Below are 20,673 nucleotides of genomic sequence, written 5' to 3'. Positions count from 1 at the left end.
ATTCTTCAAACTTGAGCGACAATGTTCAATTGTGCAGAGGTGTCGGGGAATGCAGATGATTGTCACTGAGAGAACTCAAAGCTAGATTATTCCACTTTTGCTCCAATTCCTTCAATGTCATGTGAGAATCTCCGTTATCACTCTCAGGATCTGGCAATTCAGCCACTGGCGTTGAAATATCGTCGATAGGTAAGCGTTCCTTGCGCCAGCTCTCATCAATTACATCTATCAACCTACCATCTCCACATACCTGACTGTCCATGTCGACAGTCAACACATTTAACTTTAACAAAGCATCATATTGATATTAATATTATTATATTGATAATACTAGTTCAATTAGAGTCAATAAATCTTATACTCTATTTATTAATTATTTTTAATACAATTAAACATGTTCATTTAATATTGAATCAAAAATAATTATGTAATTAAATTTATTTAATTAAAAAATACAATGTATATTTATATTTATTCATATATATAAAATAAAATGTTTTATACATGTATAAATATATATGAAAATTTTTAGATAAATATTTTTACATAAATATAAGAATATTTCAATCGTTGATTTCTAAATAATCATTATGCAGTTTTATACAATTCCCGAGTAAGTACTTACCGTCGATCAAAAAATCATAAGATTCATCCAATTAATCTCAAAAATCGATAAAATTGTCAGAATGATATATTGAAACTCTACTGCTCTACTGAAAATGGCTATCCCGTTTATTGCATTACAATCAGAAATATCTACACCATGATACAATGGTGTATGTAACGGAAATGATTGGCGGATATCGCATCTCGCTACGTGCACGCTTTTCGCATGCGCGAGAAACAGAACATTTGTCGCGTGTGTCTAGACACTGTCTAGTCTAATGGCATTTTTGGGGCAGCCAGAAGAAGGAATGCGTGCGATTTCGACAAGATCAAGCTGACCGAAAAATCGTGACGATTGCTTTTGCGCGTGAATCGCGCGAATATAATGGCGACGCCGACCAACAGCAGCGGTAATCTCGTCGATGAGTTCGAAGAAGCGTTTCAGGTACAACACATTCGGAATTTTTATTCGAAATTTATTTTACCTGCAGTGCTCTTCCTGCCATAAAAAAATCTGCATTTACAAATTGTACACTTGCATTATTTACGTCGCGAAAAATGTCGAGATACCCTCGATAATCTTTTCCAAGTTTTACACATCGAACATAGAAAGTATAAGTTAAAAGGAAGATTTTGCTTGTTGTAAAATAGTTACTTACACAGGGCGTTTTTCAGCAAGCCACACAAAGGACACAGTGTAACACAGTGTATCATTTCATCGTTGTTTATATTCGGCAACTAACAAGAATAAAGTGATACACTCTGTCCTCTGTCGCTTGCTGAAAAACGCCCACAATTGTTAGCATCCTTTAATGAGACTAAAACTATTTTTAACAAATCATTTATGTTCAAATCATTGTCATTATACATCAGATGGTCTTGATTTTGTGAAAGTAATCAAGGCTGTTAGTTAAATTTATTGATGTCGATCATCGATTTTCAGCAATGTTTGAGCATGTTAATAAAGGACGAAGGATTAGTCAGCAATGGGACTGGTGCTTCTGGTGGCTTGACTGTGGATAAAGATGAAGGTCGTGCAGAAATGGAACAAGCTACAATGAGGTTTATAGATCTGGCTAGACAAATGGAAGCTTTCTTTCTACAAAAGAGATTTCTACTGTCTGCACTGAAGCCTGAGATGGTAGTGAAGGAAGATATTCAAGAACTGAGAATGGAATTAGCCCGCAAAGAAGAGCTCATAAAGAGACATAATGAGAAAATTGTCGTCTGGCAGAATATGTTGTCAGATTTACAGGGATGGGCGCAATCACCTGCTCAAGGACCAGCTCCCAATGGTAAGTGAATTTTAATATTTTTATTGAAATAAGATATTCAGTGATATTAATATTGATTGATAATAGGATTACCCAGTGGAAATCAAAGCGGACAAAACCAACAGGCTGGAAGTGGCGGTGGCAATGCTTCGATGCAGCAGCAACAACAAATGTTGCAGCATCAGCAGCAATTGCAGCAGCAATTACAGCAGCAGCAGCATCCACAATTGCAACAACAATTGCAACATCCATTGCAGCAACAGGTATTTAAGTAATGCTGTGTATTATGACCAAAGTTAAAATTCATCTCCGTTCTTTAGGCAGATTGTTGAGAAATTTGGTACCTAAGGTACTTAAAGTATACGCATTTTTCGAATTAGATAAAGTAAAAGATAAAAAAACGAAGAAAATGTTACCATATAAGATAGGGGAGAGTAAATTGGCATAATTGATAAAATATTGAATGAAAAGATTAAATCTTCTATAATAGCTCAAGAAGTTTCTCATCTTTTGTAAGTTTATCAAGAGCGATTTTTTTCGAGCGTTAATCTTATTGCTTCAAATATAAATTAATTGTTCATATAATACATTTATCTTGATATTTTAATGTTAGGTCTATTCTTATATCATGCATATATATAAAATACCATTGTTTTCTCCGCGTAATCGTGTCCTTTTGCTATTTTTTTACTATAGTATATATTTATTGTTGCAACGTTTTTTTCCTGTTATTCATTACATTTGGTCATAGATGAGTAATTGCCTGCACATGCGCGTGTGTACGCACGAGAATGTGTATCTAAAAAATTATATATCTATTTGAGAAAAAAAGAATTATAGATTATTAAGTAAATTCTCTTTAATAATTTTAAAATACTCACTAGAAAGCTAGAGAATGTTTTGCTATTTTTTTTTCCAGACAGTAAATGAAATAGAAGATTAGATAATTAAGGTCCCATCAGATAAGGGACAATAATAATGCGTATAACAGTGCCTTATAAGAATTCTATCCACAGAGATCTAGAAATGTATAAAGGAAAACGGATTAAAGTGCTTTTATGATTAACTGCGATATAGAAGTGTATACAAAAATCTGAATTTTATTTATGAGGAAAGTATTAAAGGATTAACTGTACGTATAAAAAACTGTTGTAAGATGGTGCCAAAATAATGAAGAATGTACAAATATTTAACCAAAAAACAAAAAAAAAAAGAAAGTGTAATAAATCTAATAATGGCAATAATAAAACTTAGAAATATTCATAATTAGTACATATATATATATATATATATATATATATATATATATATATATATATTTCACATATTAACACCTATTAGTGATCTATCTACATTGCACATTTGAAAAGACTAACTCATATGTACAAGTTTAAATATATATGGTGAGATAGATGACATTTTTTTAGATATTTGATTAAATTTCATATAAGAAAGAGCATATTTTGTATATAGAGGTGTAACAAAAATGACATATATTCTACCTCTTTTTCATCTTGTTTTTTCAAATATCTTTTTTTTATGAGTGAAATAATTCTTCGCATATCTCTGTATTTGTAAAGAAATATGTGTGTGTATATATATATATATATATATATATATATATATATATATATATTTATATATTTATATATATAAATTGTTCATATGCATTCTTTTGCATGTAGATATTGTATGCATGAACATCAAGTATTGTTACGCGAATTGAATTTTGACTACGAAAATCAGTGGCAAAATATAAATTATTTGTAAATTAGAATAACTATTGTCAAGTTCCTTCTGCAAATTTCATACGCGAGTCCCGCAAATAAAGAGATATATTTCTTTATATACTTAAATATATATAATATAGTGAAATAAAATATTTATATATAAATCTAGGTTTGTGTGCAAATATATACAAACTCACATAAGAGAAATATTAACTGTTGCAATCCGAAAAAAATACCGTTTCACTTATGTTGTTCTTACACGCAAATAGAGATGTTGCGGCAGAATAAATATCTCTGTTCATCGCAAACAAACAACCATTGTGCTTTCTTTCATTTCCCTTGCCTATTCTTATCGTCACTCCCGACAGATCCAACGGATTTCTCTCGTTATTCGCGCGTGTCCCATCTTTGAACATATATGCATGCTGCGTGTAGAATCTATATTTTTGGGTAGTTATCTCTCGCATAATAACAAAAAAATAACATAGAGTAATATTATTTTTTTTTTACATTACGGTATAGGATAGATGTTAAATGCAAACTTAAGGTCATTATATGGCTGTGCTCTATATCTTTCCACTGCATTCTTGATGTTGTGTCACATACATATATCATGAGGGAAGCATATTCTTTTCAGGCATTCCCTGTTAGTACATCCTCACTTGATGTCAACTTTGCAGGTGCAGCAGGGTTCCGGTGGTCCTCCGACGTCCGGTCTTCAAGGAGTCGGTGTACCAGTCAGTCAACAGGGCATGTTCATGGCGCAGGGTGTAGCTGGTGGCAGAGCCGCTGGGTTCCCGGTTGGCGGTATGGGCAATAGCGCTCTGCAAGGGCCTCTGGCCTTCCTGGAAAAGACAACGAGCAACATAGGGATGCCGGAGAGGCGGAGTTGACGCGGAAGGGGGAGGGGCCGGGGCCGGGGTCGTGGAAGAGGCCGAGGTAGAGGAAGAGGCGGCGGCGGTGGCAGCGGCCTACCGCCGCCACCACCGCTTCTCGATCCCTCAGACCCGTCGTCCTATGCTGCTGCTGCCGCAGTTGCAGCCGCTGCGGCAGCGCCCCTTCCCTCTCCGCAACAGCAGCCTCCTCCGCCTTGCACGTGAACATTTAATATGTGTGGCGTTTTTATTTCTTTCTCTGAAAGAAAAACAGAGACTATATACTTCTTGTAAGTTCCAAAGTGTCCAATATATTTGGTTGTTTTTTGTGTTTGAACTTGCAGACTTGAATATGCATCAAATGATGCTGATGGTGACCATTGAAATGCAGTGATATATATTACAATTACTTTGGAGTGTGGAGACGGACACGACTAATATGTACAAATATAATGTCTATGATAACTTACGAGCTTATTGAGGTCTCAATGGCAAATGCAGCGTTTTGATAGTTTTATTGTGATTTAGTATGAACATCGCATTTCTCATGAAACTATTCTGTATGCGAGGGTTGGACATTTTTTTAATTCTTTGTACTAGTCCCGAAAATCTTAAGACGGGAGCGAGAGCTTACGCGGAATGCGTAAAATTGCGATCTATAATAAAAAACGATAAATATTTTATAATTATAAGTTGAAAAGGCAATGAGACAATTGTACATAATGAAATTATGTGACACGAGTAATGTGATATTTTTACTCTTGTACATAAAAGATATCTCTCTTCCTATTTCTTTATATCATATCCTAGTTTATGATATTATTTCTTCAAGATTGTGTTAACATTTTTATAATAAAAATGTGTTTATCACTTTTGCAGTGCCTTTGAATAATTATCAAATGTACTGTTTGTGTGATATCAGCGAAATTATTTAATGTATTGTAAACTAGAATGTATGTCAAGCATGTCGATTATGCTAAGTTAGTATAAGCATCTGTGTCCTGAAATATTTGTACACCATTTCAAAATTTATTTATTATTATATACATTTTTCAAATTCTTTAAAATCTAATTTTCTGTTCATTACTAATGTGCATTCGTGTATATGAATACATTCATTATGCATGCAAATAGAATCTTGACTTTAATCAAGATTTTAAATGTTTTATGACAATAATTTTTATGTGAATTTATTATGAAATTATTTTTTTATGATTATATAATTTTATGCTTTGTTGTATGCCATTAGTATATATTTTATAATTTATACAATACATTAGACATATAATAATGTCATAATATAAGTGTATATTATAAGTTTATGCAGCAATACTTAGCAAAATAATCAAATTTTTCCTGTATGAGAAAGATATGCATACTTTAAGCAATTATTCTAAAGTGTACATTAGATTTATTTGTCATTTTATTTATTTTATATATATGTTTATATATACAGTTAGGCTAAAGATATATATATATATATATATATATATATATATGTATATATATATGTATATATATATAGCAATCGCTATATATTGTATAAAATTGGAAATATAGTTTTATGTGCATTTTTCAATGTAATGCAAAAAATATTTTTTAATATAAGAAAATTATCGATTTAATATTAATAATAAAATAGATAAGTAAAATCGTTTATGTCTCATTAAATAAGCCATTTTTATATATATCTCTTACAAATCCAGGACAGGATGCTTATATTATTCATTTTTTAGACTCAATATATAAAACACAATGTATGTAATTTTCCTGTACAATACTATATTGTATGCACTGTAGTATACATAGAGTTGATACGAATATTAAAGCACACATTTTTTACTTTTACTATTCTAATTAAAGATCCTGATTGTAATAAGAAAAAGAGTTCAGTTTTACACATACAGGTAGTTTGTACAAAATTGTAAAAGAGGTGTATAAAACTTATTTTTAAATCTACTATATGATGAGAGTTTGCTTTTTTACAGACAATCAAATGTATAGCCACATATGTAAAAGGAATTATTAGTTTAATCAATTTGTAACAAAAATTGTATCTCTTTTATATAGGGGAATAGTGTCTAATAAGGAAAACTTTTTACCAGATATTTCTTTGAAAAATAAAGATTAACTGCTATGGATTTCAAAAAAAGTTTCAAAATAAGTTTATATCGATAAAAATAATTCGATGACGAGTTTCTCTTAAATATTTCTATATGTGTCATTTTATTCACACTTTTCTATTGTTGCTAAAAAAAATAATTTTGCAAAAAAAAATTAAAAGAAATGAATATTAAAAAGAATTAAATGTACTATTTGTGTTCAATGTGGTACTGCAAGTAATGAGTGAGTTTCAATATTAAACAATTTTACTAAAAAGATATAAAATTAAACTTTTTTTCTTTATCAAAGATATAAAAATATCATATAGTTAAGTTTTATAGAACAGAGGACGAGTCTGGAGTTATTTAATAAAGATTATTAATAATTTGTGAAGATTGTTGCAGCAAGATGAGCAACTTTTATTGTAAAGTATTCTTTTGTTATATATATATATATAGTGTATACATTATTCTTTTGTTATATATATATATATATATATATATATATATATATATGTATATGTATATGTATATATGTTATGTATACATTATTTGTTTGCAGATTATGTATTTTAAATATATAAGTGGTAACTTTTCTAAGAGATATAGGCAGTGCCTAATATGGTGAGGTATAAGAAAAACTAAGACAATGCGAGTTATAAAAAGTTGATACATTGTCTTATTTTCAATTATTTTATCAATTAGATAATCAAAGAAAATCTTTATAAAATGTACTTAATAAACTTTAAATAATAGATATATACTGAATAAAACACACACATATATATATATATATATATATATATATATATATATATATATATGTTTTGTGTGTGTGTGTGTATACAATACTTGAACTGAGAAAGAAAATATATATATATATATTCATCGAATACATATTGTTCCTATAACAATGAGCGTTTTTCAGCAATCGACATAGAGGACACAGTGTATCATTTCATCCTGCTTATCGAATGTAACCAAGGATGAAATTGTACACTGTGTCCTCTGTGTCGTTTGTTGAAAAACGCCCAATAATAACATATTTTCATACTAAAAAATCATGATCTTTCAGAATTCTTTTAAATTTTAAATTTACTATTCAATATGGGCAATATAATAAATATAATTTTAAACTCAAATATGTTACTAGTCTATAGCACTCAATTCATGTATTATCTTTGATTCTCGTAATACGAGTTCGATGAGCTTACTATATAACAAAATATTGCTACTGGCCTAGTAAAAGTTATTTATACATGTTATTTATCAATGTATATTATTATTTCAAGCTGGATAAACCGCATCAATATAAGCCTCTCCATATTAGGCCCGATTCCCCTATATATATAATATTGTATCTCGTATATACATATCCTTCTATGTGTAAACTTTTATGTATATGTATATAAAATTATACAAAAGAATTCGCCCGAGATGTACGAGTTGCGTAAAAATAATTCGCTGTAGGCCTCGCTTATTGCGATTTCTACAATGTCTGTAGAAATTGTATTAGCGTACGTGTGGGGCGCCCAGTCATTCCGGCTGGGATATATGATAATTCGTCGTGAGCAGGACCCATAACACCGGCTATATCCAGATGCATCCATGGTATGTCCTTGGCGACGAACTCTCTCAAGAAGGCAGCAGCACTACAAGAGCCACCGCCCTTGCATTTGGCGATATTATTTATATCAGCACCCTTGACTTTTTCTGAAAATTATTGGTATCAAGTGTTTTAGATAAGTGACAGATAATAAAGATACTATATTCGAGTTTTCTCTGTCGATAGTTACAGATAAAGATGATAACATTGCTATAGATATAAAAAAAATATCTCTAAATTTCTAACATAAGAAATAATTATTTACCGAACAATAATTTACTCACTTGTCACTTCGTCAGTGAAATGCTGCCACAAAGGGAATCTCCATACTCGATCGCCAGTTACCGTGCCAGCATTTCTCAGAGTTTCATAGAGATTACCATCATTGGTGAACACTCCTGTCGCGGAGTTGGAGAGAGCGACTCTCATGGCACCGGTTAACGTAGCGATATCCAAAATAAATCTATTAAAATTGAGGATTTATCAAATTGCGATAATATATATAAAATAGAAAATAAATGAAAATTTGTCAAATATACAGTATTAAGGATCTTATAAAGTATAAGAGAGAGTTTCATTTACAGAATATAGCTAAAATTAAAAAATTTTATAGTTTATAGAATAGTTTGTATCAGTTCTACGCATAATTATGCTCAACATAATTTGTCATTGTATCATGTTGTACAAATTGGTGCTGTTTACCTCGGATTAAATTCCTGAGCGTAGCATAACGCGTCGGCGAGAATCAGTCTGCCCTCTGCATCAGTGTTATCTACGATAATGGTCTTGCCATTCATCGCCCGAACCAGATCTCCGGGCTTCGTGGCGTGCCCGGATGGTAGATTCTCCGTGAGTGGAATTAGTCCGATGATATTTTTCTTCAACTTCAACTCCGCCGCAGCTCGAATAGTGGCGGCTACGCAAGCGGCACCACTCATATCGGCGCGCATTTCGTCCATTTCCGATGACGGCTGCAATCGTGAACAACAATTGTTCTTCCTCGAGTTTCTTCCTTATTTTACATCATAGAGAAAAGTAACACAATTTACCTTAAGGCTAATGCCACCGGCGTCAAAGGTAACTCCTTTGCCGACAAAAGTCATTGGAGACTCACTCGGGTTCTCGGCGCCTTTGTAACTGATCTCTAAAAATTTAGGTGGTTCGCAACTACCACGAGCTACGCTGAGGAACGAACCCATCTTCTTCTGCTCGGCCCAACTCTTTTCGCGCACTTGAATATCGATCCCAAGGTTTGTCAGAACCTCGGAAACCCGTTGCGAAAATATTGTGGGCGTCATCAGATTCGCGGGTGTATCCGCGAGCTCACGAGCCCAATTCTGTGCCTGGGCCTTGATAATACCCACTCGCCATTCCGTCCTAAGAAAATTATTACGTTAGAAAAATGTGTTTACAATCTTATGCAATGCCAAATCTATTTTCGAGTATAAAGAAACTTACTCTCCTTCTTCTCCGTAGAGTGAGATCTTTGGTAACTTCTTCTTCTTCTCCTCATTTTTATATCCTTGATAAAGCCATGTGGCTAAACCGGCTCCCTCGGCGGCGGCTTCCGCATCTCCTAGTGTCTCTAGCTTGATGTCTTTTATCTCGACATCATCCAAAGCACGGCATCCCGCTAAAATAATAATGATCTATTAATAGAGTTCTATAATATTTTATAATAAAATGAATGACAGAAAATGGACAATGTTTTTATATCTTAACTACAAAATAATACAATTATCTTTTTAATACTTTTCGCCTAAAATTTATCTAAGAAAATCAAAAAATATATGAGTGATTTAAATATAAATAGCCCAATATATTGAAATCAATATTATAATCACAATCATGCCATAATCTTCTAATTCATAAAAGAAAATAAAGAAATATATGAGTGATTTAAATATAAATAGCCCAATATATTGAAATCAATATTATAATCACAATCATGCCATAATCTTTTAATTAAAAAAAGAAAATAAAGAAATATAATAGATCTTAAAACATCAAATTAAATATTTCTTCTAATCTAATATATTATATAAAGATATTTAATATAACATATATACAGTATTTTTATACAACATATATACAGTATATACAATACACATTAAAATGTTAATTTCACATTAAAACTTAGAAATTTAAAATTTTGTGTAACATAGATTGTAATAATTCTTTTTTTACACGATATATTATTGAATAATGAGAATTACCTGCTGCCGCAGCACGTACACTCTCCTTTCCTTCATGGATCTCTTCAAGTTTGTTAATACCAAGACCTTGTTTTCCTAGACTAACTACCGCAACTCCGCTGTAATCTGTTTCATCCAAACCCCAAAACACTCTAGCATGACCCTTAGGAATCTTTGGCCCTGCTCTGTAGCGTAAACATTCATTTGAAGTTAGTCAAAAAATCACACTACAATAATATTTTTCTTTAATAAGGACAGATATGCGATAATAATATACTTAGAAGACAAATTCAGACATAAATTCGTAAATTTATTAATTACAATAAAATCTAGGCATTTTTTGACATTTATTTTATATACGATATAGTAATTTGCAATTTTAAAATACACTCTCTAAAAATATACTATTCTTTATTCTAGAATAATTTTCTTCATCCAGTTATACATTATACACACTGGTACATTTTTACAATTATTTTCTTCGAGGATTATAACTATACATTAATTCATAACTGTTGCTTTGTGATCTATTAGCATCAATACATTTCGATATTACAGATAATTATTTCACATTCAGTTCTCACTAACAAGTTGAATTTGCGCGAGCAACCTATTTAGCAGCTTAAAATAGAATACACCATAAAATTTTTGTATTAGCAAATATTAATTTCTATTATGTACAATGATGTTACAAGCAATAATGTGACTTTGTCATGGGGTTTAGTTGGCATAGTTGTACAATGAATCAAATTAAAAATAAATTTAGAAGAGTGTAATTAATTTTTATTAACAAGCAAAAAATAATGGACGTCTCATTAATACTCTTATGATTGAAACTTAAAAAAAGTCATTTTCTAAAAAAAAATATTCTTTATTTTGTCATTTTAAGATTCCAATATTTTGCACAAAAAGTGATATGTTCTTAAACATTTAAAATACATTAATTTTTTTATTTATCTTCTGTACATGTTGGCACTTTAAGATTGCCTTTTTTAACAATATTCATAATTTTTAGAATCATAATTTGTTATTTTGTTTTATTTTATTATTTCTATTAGACTTATATAACACAACAAAATTTCTAATGTAAAACTATAAAGAAATAATATTATAATTATATAAAATTTTTTATATGCAATTAAAGCAATATCTTTCCGACTACTAAATCATAGAGCATTTTAACAGAAACATGCGTTATATGTACAATGCGTTATCATCAAAAATATGAGACGTTGATTACACCTTATCATGTTTCTGTTTATAAAATCATACAGTCGTGATACTAGCGAGTCGCTTTAAGCTGAAGATATTAAGTCATTAACTAATTGCAAAAAAAATTTTCCAAAACTTTGTTTTGACTTTTCTACGTACAATGACAGCTAAATTACCGATATTTTAGAGTACTCGAAATATTGATATTGCAATTGTTAATAGGTCTAAAAAAAATGCAGGTACGATTTGTATATATATACGATTACCAGTCAAAATATCACTACATCAATTTTGATGGTTTTCTCTTTTATTCTGGTTTTAAGTTTTATTAATTTTTAAAAAACTTAAACAACTGGAATTTAAATTTATTTGGCAGATTTTGTTAAAGAAAATTAGGATGTGCTCTATTAAATATATATATCAATTTTTTTTAATGATAAATACACATGATTGAAACAATCGTCATTTTAAATCCAGAAAATATTTAAGAAAGACACTTTGAAACATATACATATACACTGTTTAAAATTTTTACATATTTAATTGTTATTTTTAGCAGTATTGCGCTTATTGTAATAAACCTCACTCTCATGTTGCGATCATATCTAAAAAAAAATATATATATATACATATATCTGCATGAAATACAGATTAACAAGCGTGCTGAACTATAATGTTCCCGGCGAATGTTAAGTATATAAGTAACTTAATATAAAATTATAAAAGATGTACAATCGTTTCAATTTTATAAATGATCATATAACATGCTCATTGTTGTAACAATGCAAAACTTGTATCATTACGATTCAGTCTGTATGTACTTATATATTCCTAAATTATTAATTACCAATTAGAAAATAGAGTCAAGATATATATGAAAACGCGTAATAATTAACAATATTAATTTTCCTAATTATGCACACAATGTACAATCCACAGAAAATACCTGTGCTCTCCTTGGTAATATTGAGCATGAATCAATTAGAGATTTCTATTTTTCATAAATTATTTATTCGCCGATATAATGCACGTTCAATATGAATATTAATATTCGATTTAAAATCCGTTATGTTAAAAATTTTCTCTACATGTCGTGTTATGATAAATTATATATTATATATTATGCTATTTAGAATAATTCTGTCATTTTTCTCGTTGTTATTCATACGCTATTTTCATTCAATCCACTTAATTATCCTCCGTTCGATTAATTTTAATTGTTTTTAAACCAACTCTAATATTTTGATAATTCCTTGAGAATTAGCGGCTACCACGACATTAGACATCTGTCTCCAACATACCGCGGACACGAATTCATTCAGATCTTCCTCTCTTCTGTCTTGCAGCTCCAGTATACTTCGAACGGCGTCGAATTTATACGAGAACAACTGTTTCGTTAGTCCTTTATAGTACACGTATAACGCGTTATTTTCCGATCCGCAGGCGACGTAATCGCCGTCAGTAGCAAGTCCGACAAAATTTTTCTCGTTCACGTGTCCCACGAAGGACCGTAGACAGAGCGGATTATTTATATTCCACATTTTCAATTGAGAATCCGTACTCGCAGAAACAATTTCCTCCTTGTTAATAAACTTGACATAGGAGACGGCTTTGCGGTGGCCCTTGAATATGCATAAAGCCTCCTTCATATTACGCAAGTCATAATAATGTACACAATGATCCGCAGAACCGAATGCGAGGTGACAAGAGCTGCGTGGATTAAACTTCACGCAACATACGTTCGCCTTTGCCTCCAACGACGCTACGGAATAATCGGTGTTCAATGCCCATAATTTGACCCGGGCGTCGTCGGAGCCAGATGCGATCAATCGCGTGTCCACGTCGTTGAAATCAACGGACCAACATCTCTTTTCGTGCTCTTGAAACGTCTTGGTTCTCTGGCCGGTTGTCGCGTCCCACACTGTCACGGTACCTTCGTAGTCCGATGAAGCGAGCATACCTTTGTGGAAAGAATTCCACGAGACGCATGAGATTTTCGAACTGGAGACCATCTCGACGCAAGGATAATGAATGTCAACGGTGTCGCGTATAACGGCACCGTAATCAAATACCTTTATTCGTTTCGTCACGCCAGCAATGGCAAAGAACTCGTTGTCTTTATCGAACTCGATGCTGGAAACGATTGTGGAATTGTTAAAGAGATCCGATGAATAATTGAGAGTCGCCAATGGACGCAGGGAATTGTATCTTGAAAACTTGACTAGGTTCTCACGAAAGACGTCTAGACCGGAACTTGTACTATGTGCACTGCCATGTTGCTGCGCTTCGCTCTGAGTTTGTGATTTTTGGCCGAGCAGCAACTCCTTGCCACGGGAATCGAAGTAACATTGAACAAAGTCATCGAAATGAGCGTGTAATCTCTTCCTACGTATAGCTAGGGTTGATCCACTGGGCTGACTGACGTTTGGATTAATCAAACTATCAATGCCGCTGATCGCCTTGTCGCTAGGTTTCACCATATTCGAATCTATTATATCTATAAGGCCGAGCATTTCTCGTCTAATGGCCGAAACCTGCGCCGTGTCATTCTCGCTCGCCTTTTTGACGTCTTCCACCCGCGGACATTTGCTCTGAACATCCTTTAGAATACTCTCAACTTCCTCCATATCCTTCTTGATCAACACAACTTCCTTTTGCAATTGATTTCTTTGTTCCTCCTTCTGTTGCAACAGGTGTTTCAGGAATTCATGCAGAAGTTTATTTTGCGCTGTACAAGTTTCTGCTTCGAGTAGATGCTTTCGTTGAGTCAGCACTTCTAACATTACATTTACGTCGGGTAGAGTGAGATTGGCGCTCTCTGCTGCAACGATGCTTCTTAATCCATCAGATGCCGGTGTTGACGAATCGTTACCAGTCATTCTATGTCTACCATTCTCCGAGTAAGAGCCTAACTGTGCAAGACCCTTAGTTCTCGTCTTATATTTGGAAACTAGCTCGTCCAACAGAAAATTCGGGAAGATGTCTTGCTCGTTTAATGTAAAACTGCATTTCGGACAACGATCCTTAATTTCTAAGCACTTTACGATACAATGATGACAAAACGTATGTCCGCAACGTGTGATATACGCTGTGTCGATAAGATCGAAACAAATTGGGCACATGTAATCATTGCTCTTATCTTCTAATATCCCAGTCATCCTTTGTAGTACATTTGTGGGTTGAAGCTTATTAATTTTACCACTACTGTCACCTAATCCAGCACAACTACTCCCTGCGCTGTTATCGTTCCCCATATTACTATTGCCAGGAGTCGACATTACTACTCTATTATTATATTCAATTTCTGATTCAGTCTTCAAGCAGCAAAGATTAATTATGACTGAAGTGTTAACAGTTTATAATCTTCCTAATTGGGCATTTGATTTGTCTGACATCGCGTCGAAAAGAATATGTCATAAATCGGGCAGTTATTATTCTCTAGTTATATTCTCATTTATAAAGCGCAGCATATGTCTAGGAAATCCTTGTGCGGAGCAAGTTGCGCTTCATATCATATGTATAATATCGTCTCTCAGTCTAGTCACTCCTGAAACAATGAAAATAATGCCAGTGAGCTCGTGGAGTACAAAACTCTTGTTTAAAAATTCAAAATTTTCAATAACAAAAAATACTTTACGTAAGAATTTTAAGATAACAAAGGGAAAGCACTTTTGAATGTCAGAAAAAAGCTCAGGCAGCATTATATAACAATTGTTTCAGGCTGGAAATATGAATAAAATATTTAAACATATTGTTATATGTTGTCCGATTAAACAAAAGTGAAGGAACAATTTAGCAAAATGCAATGTTGTATGGAAACTGTCTTACATACGTCATAGTTCTATATCTTAGTGTATAAAATTAAATGAAGTATAAGTAGAGAAAAAGTGTTCATATGTACATGTGTATAAGGGAATGTAAGTCAACCCTTCGTCGAAAGAAGGGAGAGTTTGATATGGAGAAGGTGGAAAAAAAAAATACTTCGATACTGAATAAACATCTTGTCCAAATAGTCAAGATAGTCTCGCAAGTATATTCTACAACAGCGCACAAGGGGTACAGCCTTGTTAGATAAGATACGATACTATATGTAACAGATATATACTGCGGTGATACCATCTCTAAAATTGCGAGAATGCACAAAAGGTGATCAGCAATAATAAGTAATAGTAGCATATTGAGGAGACTTACAGCAAGATATTTTTCAGCAGCTTTCCGTTAACCAATTCATTGTACTTGGCGGCAGTAGGAGTAAACACGACGTTGCTCTCGTTCTCTGTTTCGTACACACCGAGCACCAATCCCTTCTGCGAAAAAAGGAAAAAATATGTAATTGTGTCGAGAGGAAATGGGCGACAAGTGTATCTTTCAGTATTTGCGTTTCTTATTCGAACGACGAACAAGTACGTTAAAAATTTTCACGTCAAATTGACGATAATTAATAACGTTCGATCGTTGACATTGTCGTTCGCGACAGAGGGCAAAAAAAAAATTCGCATTCGTGCTCGAAATACTCTGAACGCGCGCAGCAAACGACAGATTGCATCGGGTACATTCGTCACAGTACGAACAATCTTCCAAAACCCGACGAAAATATCGCGCTTTTTCGTTTGCGAGCGTCAAACGCGCTTCCTCGACGACGAAAAAACGATGGCGAGAAAGATCTCACGTAAATTACCTTCATGGTCGATACGTTGGCAAAGAAACGCAAGAGTGAATTTCTGCGCGGTGATACCCTAGCCCTGATAAAAGACAATGCCATAATTCGTTCCCGAGAGCATTAGGTGTATTATATATATATACATATATATATATATACATGTAGCATCGAGAGGAATAAGAGCGGCGACTCTACGTTGAATTTGATCTGGATTGACGCCACGCGAGGTCAGTCGCGCGAACTAAAAGCGAACTAAAATTATCATCTCTTTGTTACCGATGAAGTCAAGATTCCTTGAGCGCGTGACAATTGTAAATATTATATTTTTCTATAATTATGTATAAAAATCCGTAGCTCTCTTTCTTCATCGGAATAATAATTTCATTTAACCCGCTTCATTTAGATTTTAACGAAGATACATTTATTCGAGAGAGATGACGCGCGTGTATTCAACAATAAAGTTTATATTCTACTTTTCGCGTGAAATTCGTGGCTCACGTTCAACACGTTTTTGACGAATGTTTCCAACCTTACGTCATCAATGGAATGGAGCGCCTTTCATTTCGGGAGCCGCTAGAAACCCCACATCTCGATCGACGTCGCACGAGTGGGATAAGGATAAAGCGGAGTCGGTGAAAACGGTGGAAGGGGCACTGGTCGCAAGTCGCAATCGCGATAGTATCGAGGGGGGCTCCGTAAGTGTGTCGAGGGGCTTGTCATGTGTCAAATTTTTCGTCCTGCATCCGAAACGCGATCACATACAGCGTTCTTCGGCGATCGCGCGTGGGACTCGACGAATTCCGGGACACCCGCGACAATCGGATAGATTGTCCCTGGTCTCCCCGAGGCCCCCAGATCCCCGCGAGAGCGAAAACACGGGCCCCGCAGCTGCTTCGAGAATTGGAATGCGGGATCAACATGGAGGTGGCGGATAGATCGATATTGCTCAGTGATGTTGCGCACGGTCGCTGACTCTCCCTGTCCGGCATCCTGTTGTGAGTAAGATTCTCGCGTAGAAATTACTGACAAATTAATGACACAAAAAATATCGATAATTCCTCAGGACGTAATTCGCACGCTGTATGCATCAGCGGTCGCGCTAAATTTGAGATTTATAATGGCGAATTTTTTCAAAAGTAATGCTGCTTCGCGTCGAGGTATGCGCGAATAACAGAGTCATCGATGAAGCAATATATCTATGGGAAAAGTATGGAATGTATGCATTAGACATTTGTCTTCATAAATTTATAAGTTTCTATCTGTGAATTAATTAATTAATGCTGTATAACATATGTCTCATTGATATAGTTAGTATTAATGAATTTTATGAATCTCTTTTTTTTTTTTATAAATTTGAGAGCTCTTTTTGTAAGTTATAATTCAGATTTACCAATCTTTAAATATTCTGATAATTAAATGCTAAATTAAAATTTTTTTCTCCTCTGTGAGGATATACATATTTATAAAGTAAATTCATCAAATATATATATTTTATTTGAATTATATTTTATTTAAATATAATCCACATCTTCCATTTAAAAGTTATCTGATGGTTATGTTATCTTGTTATAAAATACATTTTAATTTAAAACCTTTTCATAATCTAATCAATTTATATATACTTGTAGAATACTAGGTGTAATTGTATTGAAGTCAACTTTTGAAATTGTAGAACGGAGCATGGAATGGACGGATCATGCCCACTCCTCTTTCCCAGCTTTGGAGAGCAGAGTGGCTCTGAACGGGGAGGAGGCTACTCATCGCAAAAGGTCAGCGTATACCGGCCAGGTTCAGATGCCATCGACTTGGGATATCATACCCTCGATAACAATGCTTGCCGCACCACGTCGTCATCGTCCTCATCGACACCGGGGGTACCGAGCGTGCCCACCCGTCAACAACAGCAACAACAGTCATCACAACCCAAGCACCTGATACATCATTCCGTTAGTGATTTCTGCCAGCTTGATGATAATCTGCTGCTGAGGATTTTCAGTTGGCTCGACACGCGTGACCGCTGCGCTTTGGCGCAGACATGTCGACGTCTTTGGGAGATCGCGTGGCACCCGGCACTTTGGCGGGAAGTCGAAGTCTGTTATCCGCAAAATGCCACTACAGCGTTGAACGCACTGACACGTCGTGGCTGTCATACCTGCATCCGTCGTTTGGTTCTGGAAGGTGCCACAGGTTTGGCTGGCATCTTCGTCCAATTACCATATCTCAATTTAACTTCCCTGGTGCTACGACACTCGCGACGTGTCACCGATGCCAATGTCACCACTGTACTGGACAGTTGCACCCATCTTAAGGAGCTCGATCTGACTGGTTGTTCCAATGTTACACGAGCTTGCGGTCGTACGACTACCTTGCAACTACAGTCGCTCGACCTCAGTGATTGTCACGGTATAGAGGATTCTGGTCTGGTACTAAGTCTGTCACGTATGCCGCATCTCGGATGTCTTTATCTACGTAGGTGCACCCGCATCACCGATGCCAGTCTGGTAGCCATCGCTTCCTACTGCGCCAGTTTGCGTCAGCTGTCGGTGTCGGATTGCGTGAAGGTGACGGATTTTGGAGTGCGCGAACTGGCGGCGCGTCTGGGCCCATCGCTCCGTTACTTCTCCGTAGGCAAATGCGATCGCGTGTCCGACGCCGGTTTGCTAGTCGTTGCCCGTCACTGCTACAAGCTGCGTTATTTGAACGCCCGCGGTTGCGAGGCGCTCAGTGACAGCGCGACCATCGCCTTGGCACGTGGCTGTCCGCGTATGCGCGCTCTAGATATTGGTAAATGCGACATCGGCGATGCGACTCTCGAGGCACTCTCGACTGGATGTCCTAATCTGAAGAAATTGTCCCTGTGCGGGTGTGAGAGAGTCACAGATGCTGGTCTCGAGGCGCTGGCTTATTACGTACGTGGCTTGCGACAGCTCAACATCGGCGAGTGTCCTATGGTTACGTGGATCGGCTACCGAGCAGTTAAACGTTACTGCCGACGTTGCATCATTGAGCATACTAATCCTGGGTTTTCTAGTTGATCTAAGCCAACCTATAGTGTTGCTTTATATCAAAACGATGATATAAAGAAGAACACATGAATATGTTCTCGAGAGAATGTACTCTGAAAAAGAGAGTATTCTTAGAGAATTATATGGATAAAAAAGCGGATATATATTCTGAGAGAATATCAAAAATAAAAATATATTGAGGATATTTTGTAAAAATATTTTTTACAAAAAAAATATTAGAATTTCTGAACATATACTAAAAATAATATCTAAGAACGAAGACATTCTCAGAATATTTAATCATCTCGCATCACCAGTTCCAAGTGCCAGAATGTATTATAAGAAAAGTTTATAGGAAATTTTGTAAATTTAATTTTTTTATTCAAGTTTATACGACGATAAATGTTATATCTTTTGATACCATGTTAATGAGAGAAAGATGATGTAGAAATTGTCAATTTGAGATTTTAATTAACTTGTATTGTTTGCATTAATATTTATTAATATACACAAATATCTTAGACATTGTTCGCAAGTATATTAATTTGTAAAAAGATTATTTGTGTTTTACAAGACATTGGTTGTAAAAATATATACATATATATTCTGCTTCAAAAGAATTATGTCTGCTATTTATTATGTTTGTAATTTAATGCAATGCATAAAGATAAAATCATTGATGTTTTTTATATAATTAAATTGTCTCTAATTTATTGTAATTACAGGATAAGATATTAAATATTCTCATTTTTTAACACTATTAGAATATGTAAATTAATTATTACATGTTTTTTACACGATATGTATAGAAATGTATGTAAAGAAATGTATGCACAGGGAAAATATAAATCATGTTGAACCCAGTTATTTTAGAAATATAAAATTTTATATCTTATAAATTTCAAATTTACACTATTACAGAATTTTTTTAGCGCAGATTAATATTATGTAATATTTATGTAATGTTTTATAATAATTTGTAAAATAATTTTATTAATTTTATTAAATTAAGGTTTGAAAAGAGATTTATATAAATGGCAGTTTTATTTTTTTTCGAAAAATAAACTTTTAATAATATCATGATTATAAGAAAGAAAATTAATTTTAAAACAAAATCTATATAAATTGTTATTTGATTTTAATGAAGCAATATATATATGATCAATGTGACATATTTAACTATGTGATGTGAATAAACATGGGTGTTTTTGAGCAAACAACACAGAGGACACAGTGTATCAGTTTATCCTTGTTGGTTGCCGAATGTAAACAAAGATGAAATGATTCATTGTGTAACTTTGTAACTGTGTCCTCTGTGTCACTTGCTGAAAAATGTTCTATATATGGCTGTATCGAAATACATAGCCATATATTAGAATTTCCATATACTATATTATTTAATAAGATC

At 33.9% G+C, this 20,673-nt stretch overlaps 4 protein-coding genes and 1 long non-coding RNA gene across 9 annotated transcripts; 2 read left to right on the top strand and 3 right to left on the bottom strand.

The window, feature by feature from the left end:
- Positions 1-6: 6 nt before the first annotated feature.
- LOC105248463 (anaphase-promoting complex subunit 13) lies at positions 7-785 on the bottom strand. The gene is made up of 2 exons (XM_011253264.3): positions 626-785; positions 7-283 (listed from the first exon to the last, which is right to left on the bottom strand). The coding sequence occupies exon 2, from the start codon at positions 260-262 to the stop codon at positions 26-28; it is 237 nt and encodes a 78-aa protein (XP_011251566.1). The 5' UTR covers positions 263-283; positions 626-785; the 3' UTR covers positions 7-25.
- Positions 786-801: 16 nt separating this feature from the next.
- LOC105248464 (mediator of RNA polymerase II transcription subunit 28) lies at positions 802-4,525 on the top strand. The gene is made up of 4 exons (XM_011253265.3): positions 802-1,051; positions 1,550-1,901; positions 1,968-2,143; positions 4,291-4,525. Exons 1-4 carry the CDS (start codon positions 992-994, stop codon positions 4,501-4,503), a joined length of 801 nt encoding a protein of 266 aa, XP_011251567.1. The 5' UTR covers positions 802-991; the 3' UTR covers positions 4,504-4,525.
- On the bottom strand, positions 2,200-5,137 carry LOC112637090. 2 transcript variants are annotated; one of them, XR_003122398.1, is made up of 4 exons: positions 4,956-5,137; positions 3,808-4,744; positions 2,762-2,900; positions 2,200-2,695 (listed from the first exon to the last, which is right to left on the bottom strand). It is a non-coding gene; the product is annotated as an uncharacterized LOC112637090 (long non-coding RNA). The 2 variants fall into 2 exon arrangements; XR_003122397.1 differs by having other exon boundaries at positions 2,201-2,679.
- Positions 5,138-7,420: 2,283 nt separating this feature from the next.
- On the bottom strand, positions 7,421-16,897 carry LOC105248461 (E3 ubiquitin-protein ligase COP1). Of its 3 annotated transcripts, XM_011253262.3 has the most exons (8): positions 16,279-16,434; positions 15,792-15,907; positions 10,410-10,573; positions 9,652-9,826; positions 9,243-9,570; positions 8,896-9,164; positions 8,478-8,656; positions 7,421-8,300 (listed from the first exon to the last, which is right to left on the bottom strand). In XM_011253262.3, the coding sequence occupies exons 1-8, from the start codon at positions 16,360-16,362 to the stop codon at positions 8,077-8,079; spliced, it is 1,539 nt and encodes a 512-aa protein (XP_011251564.1). In that variant the 5' UTR covers positions 16,363-16,434; the 3' UTR covers positions 7,421-8,076. The 3 variants fall into 3 exon arrangements, with proteins under 3 accessions (XP_011251564.1, XP_019882193.1, XP_025265545.1); XM_020026634.2 differs by lacking the exons at positions 7,421-8,300; positions 8,478-8,656; positions 8,896-9,164; ... (2 more) ...; positions 10,410-10,573; positions 16,279-16,434 and adding exons at positions 12,674-15,147; positions 16,790-16,897; XM_025409760.1 differs by lacking the exons at positions 7,421-8,300; positions 8,478-8,656; positions 8,896-9,164; ... (1 more) ...; positions 9,652-9,826; positions 10,410-10,573 and adding an exon at positions 12,674-15,147 and having other exon boundaries at positions 16,279-16,340.
- On the top strand, positions 16,898-19,488 carry LOC105248460 (F-box/LRR-repeat protein 7). Of its 2 annotated transcripts, XM_011253258.3 has the most exons (3): positions 16,898-17,255; positions 17,324-17,476; positions 17,933-19,488. In XM_011253258.3, exons 2-3 carry the CDS (start codon positions 17,400-17,402, stop codon positions 19,293-19,295), a joined length of 1,440 nt encoding a protein of 479 aa, XP_011251560.1. In that variant the 5' UTR covers positions 16,898-17,255; positions 17,324-17,399; the 3' UTR covers positions 19,296-19,488. The 2 variants fall into 2 exon arrangements, with proteins under 2 accessions (XP_011251560.1, XP_011251562.1); XM_011253260.3 differs by lacking the exon at positions 17,324-17,476 and having other exon boundaries at positions 16,910-17,255; positions 17,933-19,487.
- The last annotated feature ends 1,185 nt before the right edge of the window (positions 19,489-20,673 follow it).

This window comes from Camponotus floridanus, unplaced genomic scaffold, assembly GCF_003227725.1.
Source record: "Camponotus floridanus strain SB8 unplaced genomic scaffold, Cflo_v7.5 scaffold1, whole genome shotgun sequence".
NCBI classification, from domain to species: domain Eukaryota; kingdom Metazoa; phylum Arthropoda; class Insecta; order Hymenoptera; family Formicidae; genus Camponotus; species Camponotus floridanus.
The sequence above is the reverse complement of the archived record's forward strand: the minus strand, read 5'-3'. Positions and strand labels throughout refer to the sequence as shown.